The 19,225-nt window shown below is 38.0% G+C and overlaps 1 protein-coding gene across 2 annotated transcripts in view; it reads left to right on the forward strand.

Annotated features, from left to right (window-relative positions):
- Positions 1-19,225, forward strand: part of gtf3c2 (general transcription factor IIIC, polypeptide 2, beta) — a 32,046-nt gene that overhangs the window by 7,412 nt on the left and 5,409 nt on the right. For both annotated transcript variants that reach the window (XR_010898112.1, XM_067417908.1), the window contains exons 10-18: positions 284-395; positions 8,952-8,983; positions 9,904-10,033; positions 10,141-10,285; positions 15,026-15,187; positions 15,286-15,373; positions 15,453-15,572; positions 15,646-15,810; positions 18,701-18,808. Coding sequence is in view for 1 of the 2 variants with exons in the window: in XM_067417908.1 (XP_067274009.1) it covers positions 284-395; positions 8,952-8,983; positions 9,904-10,033; positions 10,141-10,285; positions 15,026-15,187; positions 15,286-15,373; positions 15,453-15,572; positions 15,646-15,810; positions 18,701-18,808 (1,062 nt within the window). In the remaining variant the exon portion in view is untranslated. The remainder of the gene's footprint in view (positions 1-283; positions 396-8,951; positions 8,984-9,903; positions 10,034-10,140; positions 10,286-15,025; positions 15,188-15,285; positions 15,374-15,452; positions 15,573-15,645; positions 15,811-18,700; positions 18,809-19,225) is intronic.

Raw genomic sequence — 19,225 nt, forward strand, 5'->3', positions numbered from 1 at the left:
GAGGGATTTGAGATGTTGTGAAGCGACGCAAAAATTGCATTTTTTATTACTCAACAGGTGCGTAAGATATTTTATTTAACAGGTAAATTGCCACATGTAGCTCTATCACAGAGTTTATTGTAGTTCATTATCTTTTGTGATGGGTCATAATTATCCGCACAAAAGTTACATAGTGAAAACTGCAAAAGTTACATAGTGTACCTTTAAAAATCTTCTTCAAAAGATCTTTTTTTGATTTTGATTGTACTGTACATTGATGTAAATGTGGTTTTGTTCTTGTCAGGCTCCACAAATGCCTAGATTAGGTCTTTTAGCGGCAGCTTTCTCTAACGGAACCATCGGTGTCTACAGTATTCCACACCCAGAAGCCCTTGCAGCACACCATCAAAGTAAAGGTGAGAGAATGGTGACGCATTCATTTGCCTGCGCTTCTCATTTCTTTAAAGGGGTCATATTAGGTCCACTTAATATACTTGTGCCAAGGACTACTTAAACATTCTGTGTGACGCGTGTCTAATCCTTCCCTGGGAGGGCCAACTTCCTGCAGCATTTAGCTCTAACAAATCTGCCTGAAAGTTTCTAGTAATTCCAAAGACAATGATTAGCTCGTAAAGATGTTTAATTTAGGTTGAGGCTAGACTCTGAGAGTATGAGGTGTCCTCAAAACAAAAGGGGGTGTTTCTAAATGTTGTGGGTGTCTAATTCACGCAATGAAAATGATCTCCTTCACCGACCCCACCCCTAAACTCTTCCCACACTGTGACGTGGCAAATCAGGTAACGCAGTGGAAAATGACCCTCTGTTGATGGCCCACTGATCTGGTCATTTCTATTACCATCCTGCAGAGACCTATACTTGGGCCCTGTCCCAAATGCTGCACTTTGGGTCTTGTGTGTAGGGACCGTAGGGAGTCTCATTCGTCATTTAAGCTTAAAGAAGGGTGTTCATGAGCGTCCCCTTTGCGACTGCTATGCGCCCTCAATGCACACTTCAGCTGAGCCCGCAAGTTTGCAAGCTACACAGAGGACTTCTACCAAAGCGGCATTACGCCGTGAAAGTGCGGATTCGGAGGAAGACCGGGTGGGTTTGGGCATTTGGCCATTTGGGACAGGGCCTTGGACTCTGATGGAAGGTGGCCACTCCTTTTGGGACACGCGTGATTTAGAAACACCTGGTGAATTCACGTGCAATGGGTTGATCCTTCCAGAAGAGGGCAGCACAAGACAGAAGTGCCATAATGCATTTTTCTTATTAGCACAGCACTAAACAAACTAATCAGGCATGATTCACACGCCTTTTCCTATTTTTTAAAAACATTTGGAAACGGATAAAGAACAGAACAAACTGAATTTCCTGAAATTGTTTGGAATATTTATTAATTTATTTAATAATAATAATAATGATGATTATAATTATTATTATTTTACCCTGGCTGGAAGTCTAATTACAATTTTAGTCATGGTGAAGTATTTTATAAAAGGCTTTCAAACTAATATTTTATGAAGCACATTTCAGATTTAAAATGTGGATATGGGGATTTTATTGTATTTCATTGTACATCTTAAGGCCACATGCACTGATAAAATGGCCAGCGTAGGCTGATTGTCCCATGGGAGCTCATAATGCCCTCTCCTCAGGGAGTGCTAGGAACAGACTGATGACCTGCCATCCACTGCATCATTCCCTGTTTTCCTCTTTTCTTTTATTCTCTGAAACTCACATTATCTGCACTGTTTGTGTGTGTTTGCAAAAGATTACCCACCCAGGGCTTCTCATTTATCACGATCGCAGTGAGAAAGCTAGAAAAAAAGAGGGAGGGTCTACTCTAGTGCCTATATGAGTTTAACTGCCTTGAGCCGTTTGATTAGAGTCCCTTCTTTTCACAGCAGTGAAATGTTGCTTATCTACAGTTATACTGATCGCTCCTCATAGCTGAGTCTGTTTTATTAGCTATTGACCATTCTGCTAGCAAAACACATTTTTCCAATAGCCATTCAAATATGTCAGTATTTCTGATTTAAATTCAAATCTTTGCAGGAAACATGTATAGCAAGCATTTTATATATTATGCTGTTTTGATGTCACAGAATTCAGTTTGCACACACTGAATGGGATTGAGCTTTCTTTTGGTATATATATATATATATATATATATATATATATATATATATATATATATATATATATATATATATATATATATATATATATATATATATATATATATATATATATATATATATATATATATATATGATTACAGAAATACAAAAGATCCTTTTGACTATCATTAATGGTGTCAACAAATAACAAGAAACAGAGAGAAAGTGTGTGTGTGTATGTGTAGGTTGTTCCTGTTCCTGCACTTGTTTCCTGTTATGGTTAGGTTAAGGAATAGCGGTTGGGTTAGAAAATATAATTAACCTGATATAAAATAATTGAAAGTGTATGTAATGTCATCTTCTTCACTAATATAGTGAAACATAAATGTGTGTGTGGGTGGGTGGTCCTGGTATTCCCTACGTTATGGGGACCAAATGTCCCCACAAGGATATTAATACCAGTTGTTAATTATTATTATTATTTTTAATTAGTTTTGTTTTTATCCGTCATGAGAACAGCATTGTGTGTGTTCTCACTCTAGCACTGATTTGCTGGTACTATGTTTACCCACTATATCCAGATGCCAGCCATTGGTTAACATGATGAATGCATATCATATTTAGTTATGTAGCGTACTTGTTAAAGATCAAGGCTGCTAGTTAAAAAGGTTGCAGGTTTGAACCTGGTATTAAGCAAAGCATTAACTGTTTCCATATCACTGTGATTTTAATTTATAACTTCAAATTGTAATATTTCAGAATATGTTGTACAGACCCCCAGATTTTGAACATTAGTGAACATAATAAAAAAATATGTATTTTTTGTAAAATTTAATAATACAAATTATTATTTAATGTTTTATCAAGAAAAACAATATTCACAGAGGATTTCTCCTGGCCATTGAAATCCTGGAAATATAATGGTGTGGGGTCTTTTTTCAGGTCTGGACAATTAACACTTTTAAATACATTTTATGCACATCCTCATTCCCATTACTTTAATACACTAGTAAACAAGGCTAATTTCATGGCTATCCTCACTATTCATCATTCAGACAGTCAGCTTTTGTACTAGGTTTCTCCAGTTATCGAGTAGTGATGTGGTCCATCCTTCTGGTCCCTCAGGGGCCCTCTGTGTGGTATACTAGGGCCCTGCTCCAGTAGAGATAAGGAGCCAACTGCCCACGTTCATTAATGAACCGTCTCTGTTTCTTCAATTCCTTATTCTCCCTGTTTGCAAGCTTCTAATTCATTGATCCTACTCTAAGCTTTAATGCTTTCTTAATTACACTTTCCTGAGGCCAGAAGAACTGGTTGGATGTGTAACAAATGCTTTATTTAAAGACGTCTTTCTCTCAAAGGACTAAAACTGTTAGTGTTAGTGAGCGTCAATTGTTCTTCAAGTTGAGTCTTGAATTTAAAAGGGAATTTGAGAAAAAGAAATCCTGGTTGAATGCATATGTTTTTGAATGATGTTGAAAGATGTTCGCTATCTTGACTGAAATTGGTTGTGAACTTGACTGTGTTGTGAATTCTGAAGGAATGGCTGGATATTGTTAGACTTAAAGGGGTGATGATGAATTGAGCCAGCAGCAAGAAACATGCCGAAGAAGACGGCAAGATATTGTGAAAGAACACAGTCGCTGCATAAGCTTACTTCAGATCCTAATATTTGGAATGTGTGATACTTCATTTATTTTTAATGAAGTTCCAGCTCAAGTGGGGAAGACATTTACGTGTGTTCGTAATGGCTTCATTTCACTGTAGAATCGTTTGTAAACAAAGTCTTAGGTCGTGCTGTATTTGCAGACACAATGTTATGCCTTCTATATTGGATCCAACAGGAATGGTGCAACAAATTTATGGGAGCAAAATATTTTTTTTTTATTTGTAATAGTCCCGGGGCTGTGTTTTCCAGGCGGACTACCAAAATGAAAGCCTGTCGGCAGGCCGGTGAATCTGAAATAGTGAAATAATATTGCTTTCTTTATGTGTGTATGTGTGGGCTGGTAATCCCTATGTTATGAGGACAAAATGTCCCCACAAAGATGGCAATATCTAAAATCCTTGTGGGGACATTTTAGGTCCCCATGAGGAAAACATCTTATAAATCATACAGAAGGAGTTTTTTGAGAAAGTAAAAATGCAGAATGTTTCCTGTGATGGGTAGGTTTACGGGCAGGGGCAGTGTAGGGGGATAGAAAATACGGTTTGTACAGTATAAAAACCTTTACGCCTATGGAAAGTCCCCATAAAACATGGAAACACTACGTACGTGTGTGTGTGTGTGTGTGCATGTGCGTGTGTGGTTCGCGCTTATATCCACCGATACTGCAGGCCAAGTAATACAGAAATAATATTCCAATCAATCGTGGGTGGATGAGAAATAAATCATTGTGTTTGTTTGATAAAGACGTTTACGAGCCCTGTGATCGAGAGAATCATTCCGGTGCCGCTTTCAAAACAATCCCTCTCTCATGTGAACTGAACTGATGGCAGCTGAAGCTCATTAAATAGGCATCTTCTCCAATTCTAGCTGTGGGGGTTTAGTCTCCAGTGCGGCACTCCCATCAAAACCCAGCCTCAAAACCAGTGTAGAAAATAGCCTATTACTTATTAGTCATGATGTTTTTGAATGTAAAAACCACACAAACGTCATTAGTTGACCTCAGACAACAGTATAAAACATTTTAAAAAGCCAGTTCATGACACCTTTAAAAAAATGCTTCATGACCTTTATAAAGCTAATCCTTCTCTCGCTGCTTTTTGTATTCCTCTTGTATTTTCTATTTAATACTACAGAAATTGCTTCTCATACTCCACCAGTTATGCGTCTCCACACTGCTTTTGAGATGGCCTTGGTAACCGTTTTCTGTTGAAAGGCTGTTCATGGCCCTGTTTGTGACTCTTACTGGTCTTGCTTTCCTGGAGTCTTTTGTCACTGACCCGGCAATGAGCTCTGGCCAAGAATTTATTTGCTCCCTCAGGGAATTAAACTTCATTACTGGACGACGTACAATCCCTCTGACAGACCTCAGACCTGTGTGTGTGTGTGTGTGTGTGTGTGTGTTGGACATTGCATATAAATGAAAATCAAAATGTTTTTTAATTTAGTTTTTAGTTTTTATATTTTATAGGTTTTATTTAGTTTTTGTTCAGTTTTTTTTTTTGTGGGGGGTTTTGTTTTTGATTTCTTTATTTTTGGGTAATTTTATTCATATTTTATCAGTGTTAACTGGTATATTTAAAATAATTGTTTTATATTTAAAGCTTTTTTAAATATTTGTTTTTATATTGTTTTTTTTACCTTTTTATTGTTTATTGGTTGCTTTTTACTTTTTTTGTTTTAGTCGGGTTTGTTTTATTTTGTTATTGTTTTTTTTTTGTTTTATTTTCATATTATTCATTTTTTTATATTTTCTTTTTATTGTAATCTTAAATTATTTTTTATTGTCATTTTATTTTTTATTTTTAATATTTTTATTTGTTCGTTTTTTTTTATTGCTTTTCATTGGTTTTATTTAAAAAAACAATTGTACAGTCCCTGACAAAAGTCTTGTCGCTTGTGTACAAATTGACCTAAAGTGCCGCTGAAATATATTTCTAATCAAGATTTTTTTTACAAGAAATGGCTCATTTTAATCCCACCAGCTTTTGTGGGATTACGCTAGACCTTCACATCAACTGCAACTAGACCTCTGCAAACATGAGACTAAAGTTTTGATTATCAAGAGGCTGAAGACCAGATCCACTGCTGATGTGGCAGACACCTTCAATGTGTCTCAGCGCCAAGTACCGTTTGTTGGCTCGAAAATCCAAGGCCAGCCCATTTTCCACTGCAGCAGAGCTCCACGAGACCTGGTCACCTGAAGTCCCTGTGTCAACCAGAACAGTTTGTCGGATTCTGTCTCGAAATGGCCTCCATGATCGAATCAGTGCCCAGAAGCCAGCACTAAACAAAAGACAATTGAAAAACCGTGTGGCATTTGCCAAGGCCCACAGCCTGCTAAAAGGATGGATGCTGGAAAAGTGGCAGAAGGTGGATTTTTCAGATTAATCTTCTGTTGAATTACACCACAGTCACCGCAAATATTGCAGGAGACCTACTGGTGCCCGAATGGATCCGAGATTCACCCAGAAAACAGTGAAGTTTGGTGGCGGAAAAATCATGGTCTGGGGTTACATCCAGTATGGGGGTGTGCGAGAGATCTGCAGGGTGGAAGGCAACATCAATAGTCTAAAATACCAAGAAATCTTAGCTACCTCTTATTCCCAACCATAAAAGGGGCCAAATTCTGCACCAGGACGGTGCTCCATCGCATACTTCCATCTCCACATCAAAGTTCCTCAAGGCGAAGAAGATCAAGATGCTCCAGGATTGGCCAGCCCAGTCACCAGACATGAACATCATTGAGCATATGTGGGGTAGGATGCCAAAATTAGACCTTTCTGTCTTGATTAAATGATAAATATTTTTTCTATGAAAATTATTTATTTCAGTGCATTAAACATCATTTGGGAAGGTTTTAGCTTTTCATATGAGCTATTTCTAACACCAATTCATTAATTAAAAGTCAGGTTAATATCAGGTATTTCTAGAAAATAGATAAGCGACAAGACTTTTTTTCAGGGACTGTATATTATATACATTTTTTATTACATAGATCACATGAACATTCATTTGAAAATGTTCGTACTGTAGATTGATTTTATTGCTTTGTCTATTGATTTGAAAATGACTTGCAGTAGCAATTATAGCAAACGTTTAAAAAAGCTAGTGATAAAATTTTCCATTATTGTATATATTATATATATTTTCTGGTTCGGAAGGGTTATGGTAGATAATTATAAATAGGTTTTCTCTGGAGTGAAAGGGTGTCCCGCAAAATGTGATGAGATAGACGCTGACTCCTCCCTTCTCAATGGAGATAATTTACTGGCTTGTTTTCATCCGACAAGGATCTATAATTGAAATGACAAAAAAGATGCATCGCTACACAGTTGTTAGTTTTTGAGGCCATGAATTTGAGCCGAAGACCTGACACCAGTTTCCTCCTGGCCTGTCAATCAAAAAGACCTTAGTCAGCCTGGAGAAAGGGCCGATGGTCAGGGCTGTCTGCCACGCTGCCAGAATGAGTGGATCAGAGGTGCGTTGCTTTATCGACCTGATCGACCCGTCACTGCTCTGTACGGCTGCGACCTAAAGCCATACAGCAATTTTTCACTTCTGCCCTCTACCCACATCTGTCTCCATGCATGCAGTGTCTGTCCATAGACACACACACAGTTTCATACATGCGGCTCCATTCACCACCTCTTGCACTTTTCTTTTGATTTATATTCTCGTCTTGAGTATATATGACTCACTCGTCTTGAATGACTCACTGTTTAAAGAACTTTTTTTGTTCAAGAAACACTAGCCACGTTTACATTCACACTTTTTTTGTCATTCCGATTAAAATAAATCAGATTGAAAGATTCAGTGGACTGTTTACATGAGACGTTATCTAAACCGATCTGGGGTTTAACTTGCAGGTGCTCACTTTCAATCGCAATCATCACAGAGTTAGCCTAGAAATCTGAACACACCCTAGCAGCAGCAAATCTAATCTCCCGCGAGTATAGTCTAGCAACTCTCAATACACTGAGCTGTAAAAACCAAACTCTGGTCAGGCCAATCACATCGTGTATAGACTCTGTGGGAGGGGCTTAACATAACGCCAGAGTTGCGCTTGCGCGCTACTAGTAAACACAGAAGCTGGAGAACGGCGGTCTTTCAAATCATCTTTGACTGCGACTCTGGAAGACTTGGAGTTTAGCTTTTCTCTGAGAAAAGAACGGCACTGAAGTCATTCTTAAAAAGGGAAGATGTGTTCTGAGTTTTGCCGACCGGATACAGCAAAAGTTTAATCTTTCAACTATCTCCGCTTCACCTTCGTTGCTCTGGTTGTAGCCAGGCTATGTCTGTGTCATTATGCCAACATTTATCTTCATAACTTCTTACGAAATAAGTTTACCCCTCAGAAAAATTAACTTTCCTCTGAACATTATAGCCTGCGTGTGAGCAGCGCGCACTCTTAAGTAGTAAGGGCGCGCGCTGTATATCACGTCATATAAGGACGCACACTGAAAAGTAATCGGGTCAGCTCGTTTACATGGTTACATTTTTGTTTGTTTGGTACATGAAAAGGTTTATCCCACCCCTCTCAAATCGATTACAATATAATTCGGTTTGGGCATTTTTATTCTGATTAAGGTGTTTATATGGAGGATTTTCATTTGGATTGGACTTTTAAACCGATTACAGTCAACGCACCTGCTGATTGCATAAGATTAACGCAGATTTACCTGTAGATTTTGTACGACTGGCTAGTTTGCAGAATAGAGATGGTCTTTATGTATAGAAAAAATGTATTAATTTGTTTTGTTATTTGACATTTTAGTATTATTTATTTATTTATTTATTTATTTATTAGTGTGTTGCTATATGTAGCAATCCGAATTGTAAAATCCTCTTCTAAGGGTTTTTTAGTTTATGTAAATTCATCCCATTAAAAACATAACAGCCCATTTGATTCTAATAGTCCAAGGGAGCAAGTGGAAAATGGTGATTGTGTTTTTACACACAACAAACCCCATCAGGTATAAGTTAAAATGCACTGTATTTGACCCCTTTAAATTATGACATTAAACTGCTGCTTGTTTATACTTTACATTATTTCAGTTAAGCACATGTCATTTGATCTTTGTTCCTTTGATTGTTTTTCTTGATAAATGCAGTCGTGTTGAATATTAATGCTCCGATCTATAAGTTCACAGCATTGAACACATTTATGTGTTTTCCAATAGGAGAAACCAGCCAAGCACCACTGATATGCCGGGTACGTCTCTATCTATTTTGCCAGCATGCTTCTTATTTTCACAGATAAGACCTCAGTCTTTGTTTCATTCCACACATTAAGTGACATATTACACATTTATTGCATCATATCTAAAGGTAAAATGGCAAGAGATCATGGGAGTGTTTTCTTGAATCTGACGTGTCATTTTCACTGTAGCTCAATTTCACAGTTGAAGTGGCTTTTCACTAAAAACTGTTCTGGTATGGCTCCTCTGGGCCATTTTATGGGCTGCCTAGTTTCTATGTAACATTTTCAAGCATCCAAGAGATGATCTTCTGGAAATTAGCTGTCATGGTAGAAGGACCTCCTTAAACGAAATGGAGAGTGTAGAGTGGAGGATAAATCCAAACTTTTTTGGATAATGGCAAAAGAAAATAGATTCATAGAAATGATGACTATTGAACCAATTTTAAACCATTATTTAACTAGAAATATCAGAGGTATTTCTATAGTGCATTTACATGTACATACACGTATTAGTGCTGTCAAATCTATTAATCGCATCCCAAAAAAAAGTTTGTGTATAATTATTATGTATATATAAAATACACATGCATTCATGCACATATTTCAGAAAAATATTCAATATTTATATATAAATAAGTGTGTGTGTGTGTGTGTGTGTAAATATATATATTATATATACTCATCCATACTATGTAAAAAATATCTATGTATATTATATTAATTTGTATTTAATTTATATTTTTTTACTTTATATAAATAAATTGAAAAAAGCAATTTAAATGTGGTAATCATGGAAAAGTCATGACATTCATTGGTCAAAAGCTGTGGGAACCCTGAATTATGTATACCATAGATTTTGTAATTATTGCAGATGGATGAAGTGTTCTAGATCAGTGTTATGTGACCTGTTTTATGGCGTTGTGTTTTTGCAGGTGAAGAAGGTTCTTTCTTTGAAGATGGGCTCCAACCAGGCAGATCATAAAGGTCAAAGTGGCCTGTGCTTTGCGATGGACTGGCTCCATGTCAAGCCACATAACCTCCTGGCAGCTGGCTTCTATGATGGTGATGTCATGTTTTGTTTATACGTCTATTTTTTTCTTCTAAAGAGAATTGCAGAATATATATATCTTGCAGTATTGTGGTGTTTCACTTCACCTTCTTTTTTCCAGGTCTGGTTGGTTTGTGGGATCTTGCTAGTAAGTCTACACTGCTGAGAGTCAGGTCCCCAGATGGAGTTGTGTCTCTCTTCCCTTACCATTGTTTTCATGCTCACGACGAGAACATCCGAACCCTGAGCTGGTGCAAAGCCTCGAGGTGAGAATCATCTGTAGTGTAGTCTGAGGTTTTGGGGGTGGACTTTATTTGATCGGTAAAGATTTTTTCTGAACATGGCTGCCAATAATTTTTTGAACAATCCTTTTGAAATAAATTATTTAGCATTAAAACGCATTATTTGGCATTTATAATGTCACAAAAATACTATTTCAAATATTCATCAAAGACTCCTGAAAAATGTATCCACAAAAGTATTATGGAGCACAACTGATTTCATCATTGATAAGAAATGTTTCATGAGCACCAAATCAGCATGAGCATAATAGAATGATTTCCGAAGATTCACGTGACACTGAAGACTGGAGTAATGATGCTTAAATGTTTTCCTACCACAGATGTAAATTACATGTTAAAATATATTAAAGGGGTGATGAATTGAGAAATCAACTTTCTATTGAGCTTTTGATATATAAAAGGTCATGATAATATAAGAATATCCTGTAAGTTTCAGAACTGAAAACTTCCTTTTTAGTCAAAGAAAAGCTTTTATAGACACCAGGCCCAGAAAACGATCGTGAGCTTTATTCTTACGTCATAGCGGTACGAAACACACCTCTACAGCACGTCTAATTCAGTAGCCCTGCCCACTGACTCAGAGCTGTTCGGTCGATCACGTTGCCAGCAGCAATAAACGTGGAAGAAGATAAGATATTGTGAAAGAACACAGTCGCTGCATAAGCTTCCTTTGGATCATAATATTACGAATGGGTGATACTACATTTATTTTTTATGAAGTTCCAGTCACTCACGTGGGGAAGACCGTTTGTGTGTTCTCTTCATTTCACTGTGGAATTGTTTGTAAACAAGCCTCAAGTGCTGAATTTGCAGACATAATGTTGTGCCTTCTTCATTTGATCTGACAGGAATGGTGCAACAAACTTATGTGAGTAAAACATATTTTTTTAAATGTAATAGTACTAGTCCTGGGGCTGTACCAGACCAAAACATATGCCTGTCGGCAGAAATTCTTTCTTGATTTGGGCGCGCAGGTGTGTGTGTGAGCACGCGAGCATGCGGTTCATGCTTATAATATCAACCGATCGTGCGGGTGCGGGCCATGTAATACAATCGCGGGTGGATGAGAAATAAATCATTGTATTTGTTTGATAAAGACAAGTTGCAGTTGCCGCTTTCAAAATAATCTCTCCCTCATGTGAACTGAACTAACAGGGGCTTGATATGACAGCGGAGCTGAGGCTCATTAAATATGCAAATCTTATCCAATCCCAGCCGTGGGCGTTTACTTCTAAGTCTCCAGTGCGTCACGCCCGTCAAAACCCAGCGTTCAGAAGACAGCCTCAAAACCAGTGTAGAAAATAGCCTATTACTTATTAGTTATGATGTTTTTGAATGTAAAAACCACAAAAACATCATTAGTTGACCTCAGACAGTAGAAAAAAAGCCAGTTCATGACACCTTTAAAGGGGTGGTAAAACACATTCTTTCGAAGGCTTGATTGTGTTTGTGGGGTGCACTGTAATGTGTTCATGCTTCGTTTTTAAAGGTGTCATGAACTGGATTTTTTTTATTATTATACTGTTGTCTGAGGTCAACTAAGGATGTTCGTGTGAATTTTTTTAAATTTATTTTTTCAATACATTTTTTTATACACATTCAAAAACATATGTAATAGGCTATTTTCTACACTGGTTTTGAGGCTCTTTCCAAAACACTGGGTTTGGATGGGCGTGCCACATTGGAGACTTGGAAGTAAACGCCCACGGCTAGGATTGGATAAGATTTGCCTATTTAATGAGAGATTGAGGGAGAAGCGGCAACCGGAATGATTTTCTCAATCACAGGGCTCATAAACGTCTTTATCAAACAAACACAATGATTTATTTCTCATCCACCCGTGATTGATTGGACTATTATTTTTATATTACACATAGCCCGCTAGATCAGTCGATATAAGCTCGAACCGCCCTTCAAAAGTCGAGACTTGAGAGACAACAACATCTACAACGGAATACTAAGAGATTCATCGTTCTGCTGGGCTTTGCGAGCCCTGGCCCATACGTGTCTGAGTCCAGCGTGCTAAAATAGTATGTTCTGTTAGACACGTACACATAAGCAAAACGATCTATAACAATGCAATACTATTACATATAAAACACGTTTTACTCACATAAGTGTGTTGCACCATTCCTGTCGGATCCAAATCCAGCATCGACCGGAGATTTGAGTCGGTGGGCGGGGCTACTGGATTAGAGGCGATGTAGAGGTGTATGTTTCGTCGCGCAATGATGTAACTATGAAGCACAAGATCGTTTGCTGGGCCTGGTGTCTATAAAAGCTTTTCTTTGACTAAAAAGGAAATTTTCAGTTCTGAAACTTACAGGATAATCTTATATTACCATGACTTTTTATATATCAAAAGCTCAAGGGAAAGTTGTTTTCTCAATTCATCACCCCTTTAAAAAATTGCATTATTTTTCATACATTTTACCTTTATTGTACACTGCTGTAAAAACAGTCTGATAGTTTCCTGGTTCTAAGAAGCCAGTCCCTCAAAAATACACAATGGGCTCACATTGGTTAGCTGGCCCAGCTGTGTTGTGATTCGCTAACCGCCTAGCACACTCCAGCCTACTCTTATGCACAGCAATAAAAAAATGGCATCACCCCCCCTTATTTAAAATTCTTGGAGGAGGGGTTTATGTAAATATTGAACCCGCTGATGTCAGCAAGTCTGGAGGAAAAGGCTGTAGTTCCCAACCGGCCGTTTGGTGTAGTCTTTAGAAATGAATTTCTTTAAAAGCAAATATCTCCCTTTGCTTTAAACATTGAGCGTTGTAACTTTGCAGATGTTGTTTAGGCTCAAACAGCAACATTACACACTAGCTAAAGTTAGAAAAGTGAAATTGTTTTACCACCCCTTTAAAATAAAATTTAAAAAATCATATTTTAAATGTTGAAATAATATTTCACAGTATTGCTGCATTACTTACAGCCCCCATACTTTTGAACGGTTGTGTCTGTCTAAAAAAACTCTTTTTGACAAAAAAAATTTGTCACGCTAACCTAGTATTTTTCATTGTTATTCATGGTGTATTTAAATATTCATGTATGCCATTAGCTGTATGGTATTCATGCTGTCAAACAGCCCACCCATGGAGTTTTCTCATTTAGCAAAAGAGAATCAGTCTATATCAAATATATTTTAGCACCACACAATGTTTCAGCATCAGTAGCTTCAATAGCCTGTTCTTAGCATTTAGTTTTAAAGAGCTGTGACCTTATAAGAGACTGCTGTAAGTGGTATTAGAGAAGTTCATTTGGAAAATGACACCCTATCCCACTGCCCCACGGGGGGCTAGTGAAACCAAGTGGAGATTTCTTCTGTTTTGATTTGTTTTTTCTTTTTGTGCTTTAGGCTCTTAAAATGTGACTGCTCATGTAGAATTCAGATACACATAAACTTCAGAAAAAGCTTAAAGGTCTCATCGTGTATCGTTGCTCTGAAGGGTTGCACTTTGTATGCGTGCACTAGGGCTGTGCGATTAAACTATTTATTTCAAATTTGGTTTTCACCGATTATGAAAACAAGATAATTGAGGTAAAACGATTAGTGTGCCACTGCCGCATTCCCCCCAGCGCACCTTACTTTACTTCACTCCCTATAAAGGCGGGCGTACACTGTGCGTTTTTTACTCGCAAACTTTTTTTTTTTTTTCTCGGGAGAAATCGTGTGGACATAGTGGATGCTTGTATGGTCGTGGCTCGCAGCGTGTGACAGGAAATCCGAAACGAGACGAGCACGTTAGGAGCACCTCCCAACCGTACGATAATTTTTAAGCATGTTTAAAAAATTCGGGGAGTCGGCCTGATTTTCACCAGCATGTCTGTCCCCTATTGCCAAATCATGCATAACTACGTCACATAGACTTGATCTATGAGTATTATTAGGCTATAGCTCAGTGGATGCAGTGCAAACATACAGCCTACATACACAAACACTCTTTCTCTCTCTCTCACCAGCTGATTTGATGCGATTTATCGATTAGGATCTGCAATATCCCACGACCTCCCGAGTGTCCGAATTTGCATTGTGTACGTCCGCCTTAAGCCCAAACTTAACACTCAAATTGGCCAAATAAGTGAGTGTTGTAAAATTCAATCAGCTGTTGTTAAACAGCTAGATGTGTTTATATTAAAAGCATATTAAGCTGCAAAAGAGAGGCTGTTCCCTAGGCTGTTCCCTACACCGGTACACACAAAAATGTCAAAATGCCTTTTTGGAGACTATTCGCGTATACACAGTGGGTAAGCTGTCTCATCTGCCCTTTTACTGTCCAGATGCTCAGAGGAGCGCATCTGGGGTCAGTAGGATTCTTTTTCAATTAAATTGCATTGAATTGATCAAAAGTGATTGTAAAGACTTTTATAATGTTAAAAAAAAGATTTATATTTCAAATAAATGTGGTTCTTTTAAACTTCTATTCAACAAAGAATCCTGAGACAAATGTATCAGTTTCCACAAAAAATATTATGCTTACAACTTTTTTCAACATTTATTTAGTTAGCACTAAATTGGCATGTTAGAATGATGTCTAAAGGATAATGTGACATGAAAAATCAGCATTGCCACAACAGGAAATTATATTTTAACATATATTAAAATAGAAAATGTTTTAATATTCACTTTAACTTTTGAACGTGAATATCATCTTGTGATTGTGATGAGGTATGAAAACATGTTTTTATCTACTTGGGCAGTAACTTGTTGGTGACGGTCGGAGATGATCGGATGGCTAAAATGTGGGACTTGAGGAAAACCTACGTGCCTCTTTTGGCAGTAAAGCGCTGCCTGGCCCCTGAAGTGTACTGGCCCCTCTTTTGGAGTGGCTTCCTGATGGCTCAAGAGTGTTGCTTTGCCACGTGAGTCCACAAATTTTTGCTCTTCTGAATATATGATATTAAGTCAGGCATAATATTTAGGTTTTTATTAAAACATAATTTTCCTTTGCTTTGTGTAGGTTTGGGCAACATGGAATCCATTATTTCGATTCAGGTTATCTTGGAATTAAGCCTCACTTTGTATGTCCTAGAAAAGCCACTATTTGGGTATGTGGATGTTTCACAAGATTGTCTCTACATGGTTTAATATAGTCAAAATTGTCTAATAATAAAACGACTCTTTCAGAGCCTGTCTATGTCTGATTGGATGAATGCTTTTGCTGTTGCGGACAATGGAGGAGATTGTTTATTTAGCTTGCTTCCTGAAATGGATATGGACCCCAGCACTATCAGACGACGGAGATTTGTACATGTCTTTATCATTAATTGAATCCAACATATCAGTCTTGAATTAGCACTGACCATTTTAATCCCCACAGTCAGTGTACAGGACTGACACGGTCCAGTTTGAACCTGGACAGAGGCCTGGAGATGAGGAACAGGAGGATGAAATGGAAAACCCTACAAATAATCCAGGGAAGGAGCCATTGACCTACAAAGGAGCAGTCAGAAAGTACTATCTCCACTTTCACGACTTGGACCTGGTGAGAAACTCAAAAACATGATTTTTGTGCAATCAATGTTTAGTTTCATCATCGCCGCACAGTTGTGCGGTTTTCTTCATGACATCTCTCTGCTTGGGAGATGATGTAGGAAATTAGATTTTGAGAGTATTGATCTTTTGTTGACACAGGCTATGTTCTCTCACTTTCACCAGAGCTCTGCACCAATCTAAATATTAAGTTTACCTTATTGTCCTCGCTCATGAAAATTAATTAGGTGGTGTATTGTTAATATTCATAATTGATTTGCTGAAAAGCAGGTGGGCGCTAGCCATATTAATGTTAGCTGAAGCTGACGTTTTATTTGGCTGGATACATTTTTCTCTTTACACTGCGACCAAACAAAATTATGCTTGTGAAAAAAAAAAAAAAAAATGGAAGGAACGTGTCCACCCCAGTTTTAATAATAGATACGCCCCTGATTTTCCTGTATTTTTTTCTGTGTGCGAAGTTGACTAGTTATGTATGTGTTTGCATTTGCAAGACCATGTAAAAATCCATTTGGGGCCTCACTAAAGTGTGTCTATATGATCTTGGCAGTGTGTGTATGTATGATCTGTGTGTGATAGCTACTGTGTACCGCTGCCTATTCCACAGATCATTACACACAGATCATTACATGCAGGGGCCATGGTCGGACTGGATTTATTGGCTTAGTTATTTCCCAGCACACCTGAGCGAGTGCAGGAGACAAAAGTCGAGAGCCCGGGAGTGCTGTCTGCGTGTTAGCATTGTGGCACCCCTCTCTCAAATCCCTTTGAGACTCATCCCGCATCTCATGGGTTATATGTTGATTAAGTTCTGCACCCTTCATTAATTTAAAGTCATACCCGCCTGGAGGCCTACCCCCCTTTACAGAGATGCTCCATCTGTTCTGCTGTCTCCCGCTCCGGCGCTCCACCCCCATCCGTCCGTCTATTCATGGCATGCTGCACATGTCCGCTTTGAGGCCAGAGTCTGGAGCAGGCAAGAGCTGTTTGAACTGGGTTAATTTAACTCTCCTCAGTCATCCTTGCAAATACACACACATTCAGGCAGCAAAAGAACAATGGTCTGAATGATAGCATTGCTCTTTGACCACTGTTAGATAAACTGCAGTAGTTGGATTTTAGAGAATTAAGTAAATTCTCTCAAAAGTTAAGAGAATTTTCTAATTAGAGTTAGACCACATTGACATGCATTATACGTAAAACAGTTGGAGTTAAAAATCTGAATTTTTAACTCCAATTCAAGGTTGGCGCTTGAATAAAACCCATGACCTTTTTGTTGCTATCAATCTGCTTTACCAGTAAGGCAATAAAAAAGAAAAGTATCTTCCCACCTGGATGCCTGGATGCCTGGATGGTGAACTATCCCTTTAAAAGCCAGTACAGAACTGAATTAAACTACAAATTTGGTATCGATCCGATACCAAATACATATAGGGTCAGTATTGCCGATACTGATACTAATACGATTCTTTTTACTTAAAAAAAAAAAAAAAACTACTTTTGTGTAGGGAAGAGCCGTATGTCATTATTTCTGAGGTGAATGAATAAATTCTTCAAGCGATATTTTTTTTATTAATGTATTGAAGAAAGAAAGAAAGAGAAAAAGAAAGAAAGAATAACAAAAATGCTCTTTTTGCACATATCACAAGTTGCAGTATTATCTTTTAGTGCTGTAAAATAGCTCTACACAACACTTCTCTTCCTCTCGGCCATCCTGATCTCTCATTCAATGTGCTATCAGCTTTGCTCACTCAATTCGCTGCTCCTTGGCGCTTTGTGTCAGTGAGTCACGTGATAGCACAACAGCGAATCACAGCAGAGCAGCAGGAGGGGGAGGAGTAGCAAAGTGGGCCAGGATGTAAAAGCAGCGTTTTTTTCTCAGGATTGTAGAGGTAGAAGACTCAAGCAAAGTATAATGAACGTAGAGGAGAGATCTTTAAATTAAAATATTGATTCAATTACCACTGTATCGATCTGATACCAATACCAGTGTTGGCATCGATACTATTGATATTTAGATCGATCCGCCCACCCCAGGTTTACAGTCTGGTACAAATTGTGGTTTTGGTCTATATAGATAATTTTGCCCTTCATGACAACTGTAAGGGGGGTGGATTTTTTTTATTCGTTTACATTATATAAAGTTCTGCATAACTAAGGGCATGGCCATTTTGAGTGACCGGTAGATTGCCGTTTGTCTGCTGTCTGTAAGTGCTAACTTTAAGTCATTATATTTATATTTACTGTCATAGTCACTTCATTTCTAGAATGAATTTGTCATTTTCCTTTTATACCCAAATAGTGTATAAACAGTAATATTTAGCGTTACAAACCTGAGTGACCTTTTTTTTGATGCTGTGTAAAAATTGCCAATAATGCACTGTACTGTACAAAAGTAATTCAGACTGAGAGACGGATTGAAACTAAACACACTGGGTTTCAGTTGCGATCTAATTATGATATTGTAAAGTTTTAAACGTGACATAGATTGTAATGTGAAGTAGTTGATGCTATGGTGGTAACCTTATATTCCATCTAGTGCTCTCCTAAAGTTCCAGTGGGTAGTATTTATGAGGATCTATTGACAGAAATGGAATATAATATACGTAACTGTTTTCAGTGGTGTATAAAGATCTTACATAATGAACAATTATGTTTTTATTACCTTATTATGAGCCATTTCTATCTACACCCCGGTCCCCTTAAAGTGAATTCACCATTTTGTCTCAAACGACAACATCTTTGTCCTGTGTCAGCCACCATGCTTTGAAAGGGAGGGGCGAGTGGTTGCAATTCACAACCTCGCCACTAGACGCTAACATTTACCTAGTGCACCTTTACCTTTGGAGTTGGTGTTTACACCTTGTTTTTCTCTCTCTCAGGGGAATTTTTCTAAGTGTGAAAATCGCCCCTTGATGAAGCACCTCCATCAACATGAGGTCAAAGGTGTTGCTAAAGTGGACCAGATGCCATTGAGTGCACTCTACAAGGTGAGATCACATTTATCTATAAAACGGCAAACAAGCCCAGCCGAGGCCTTTGCTGACACCTATTAGTGTAGAGCTGTGAAATACCCTGAAGAACTGGATGCCAGTTGCACCAGATGCTTGTTTTATGCCAGGATAACCTTGTGAAATCCCAGCAGAATGTTTAGTACTAGTTGACCACCTACTAGAGCACACATACAGATTCTAATATCAGAATACTTACCATGCGATATAAGATTTTGACCCTAAATGTGTTCCACATAAGGTGATCCATCAGCACTAACCTTGCTATATCGTTACCCGCTTTGGACAAGCTATAGTTGTATGTAGCAGTGGCAATGCACTGCTCCAGAGAGAGCGAGAGCGAGAGAGAGAGCTAGTGGTTTGCTGAGAGTTAAGCAAGAAGATGGACAGAAGCTA

This window comes from Pseudorasbora parva, chromosome 15, assembly GCF_024679245.1.
Source record: "Pseudorasbora parva isolate DD20220531a chromosome 15, ASM2467924v1, whole genome shotgun sequence".
NCBI lineage: Eukaryota > Metazoa > Chordata > Actinopteri > Cypriniformes > Gobionidae > Pseudorasbora > Pseudorasbora parva.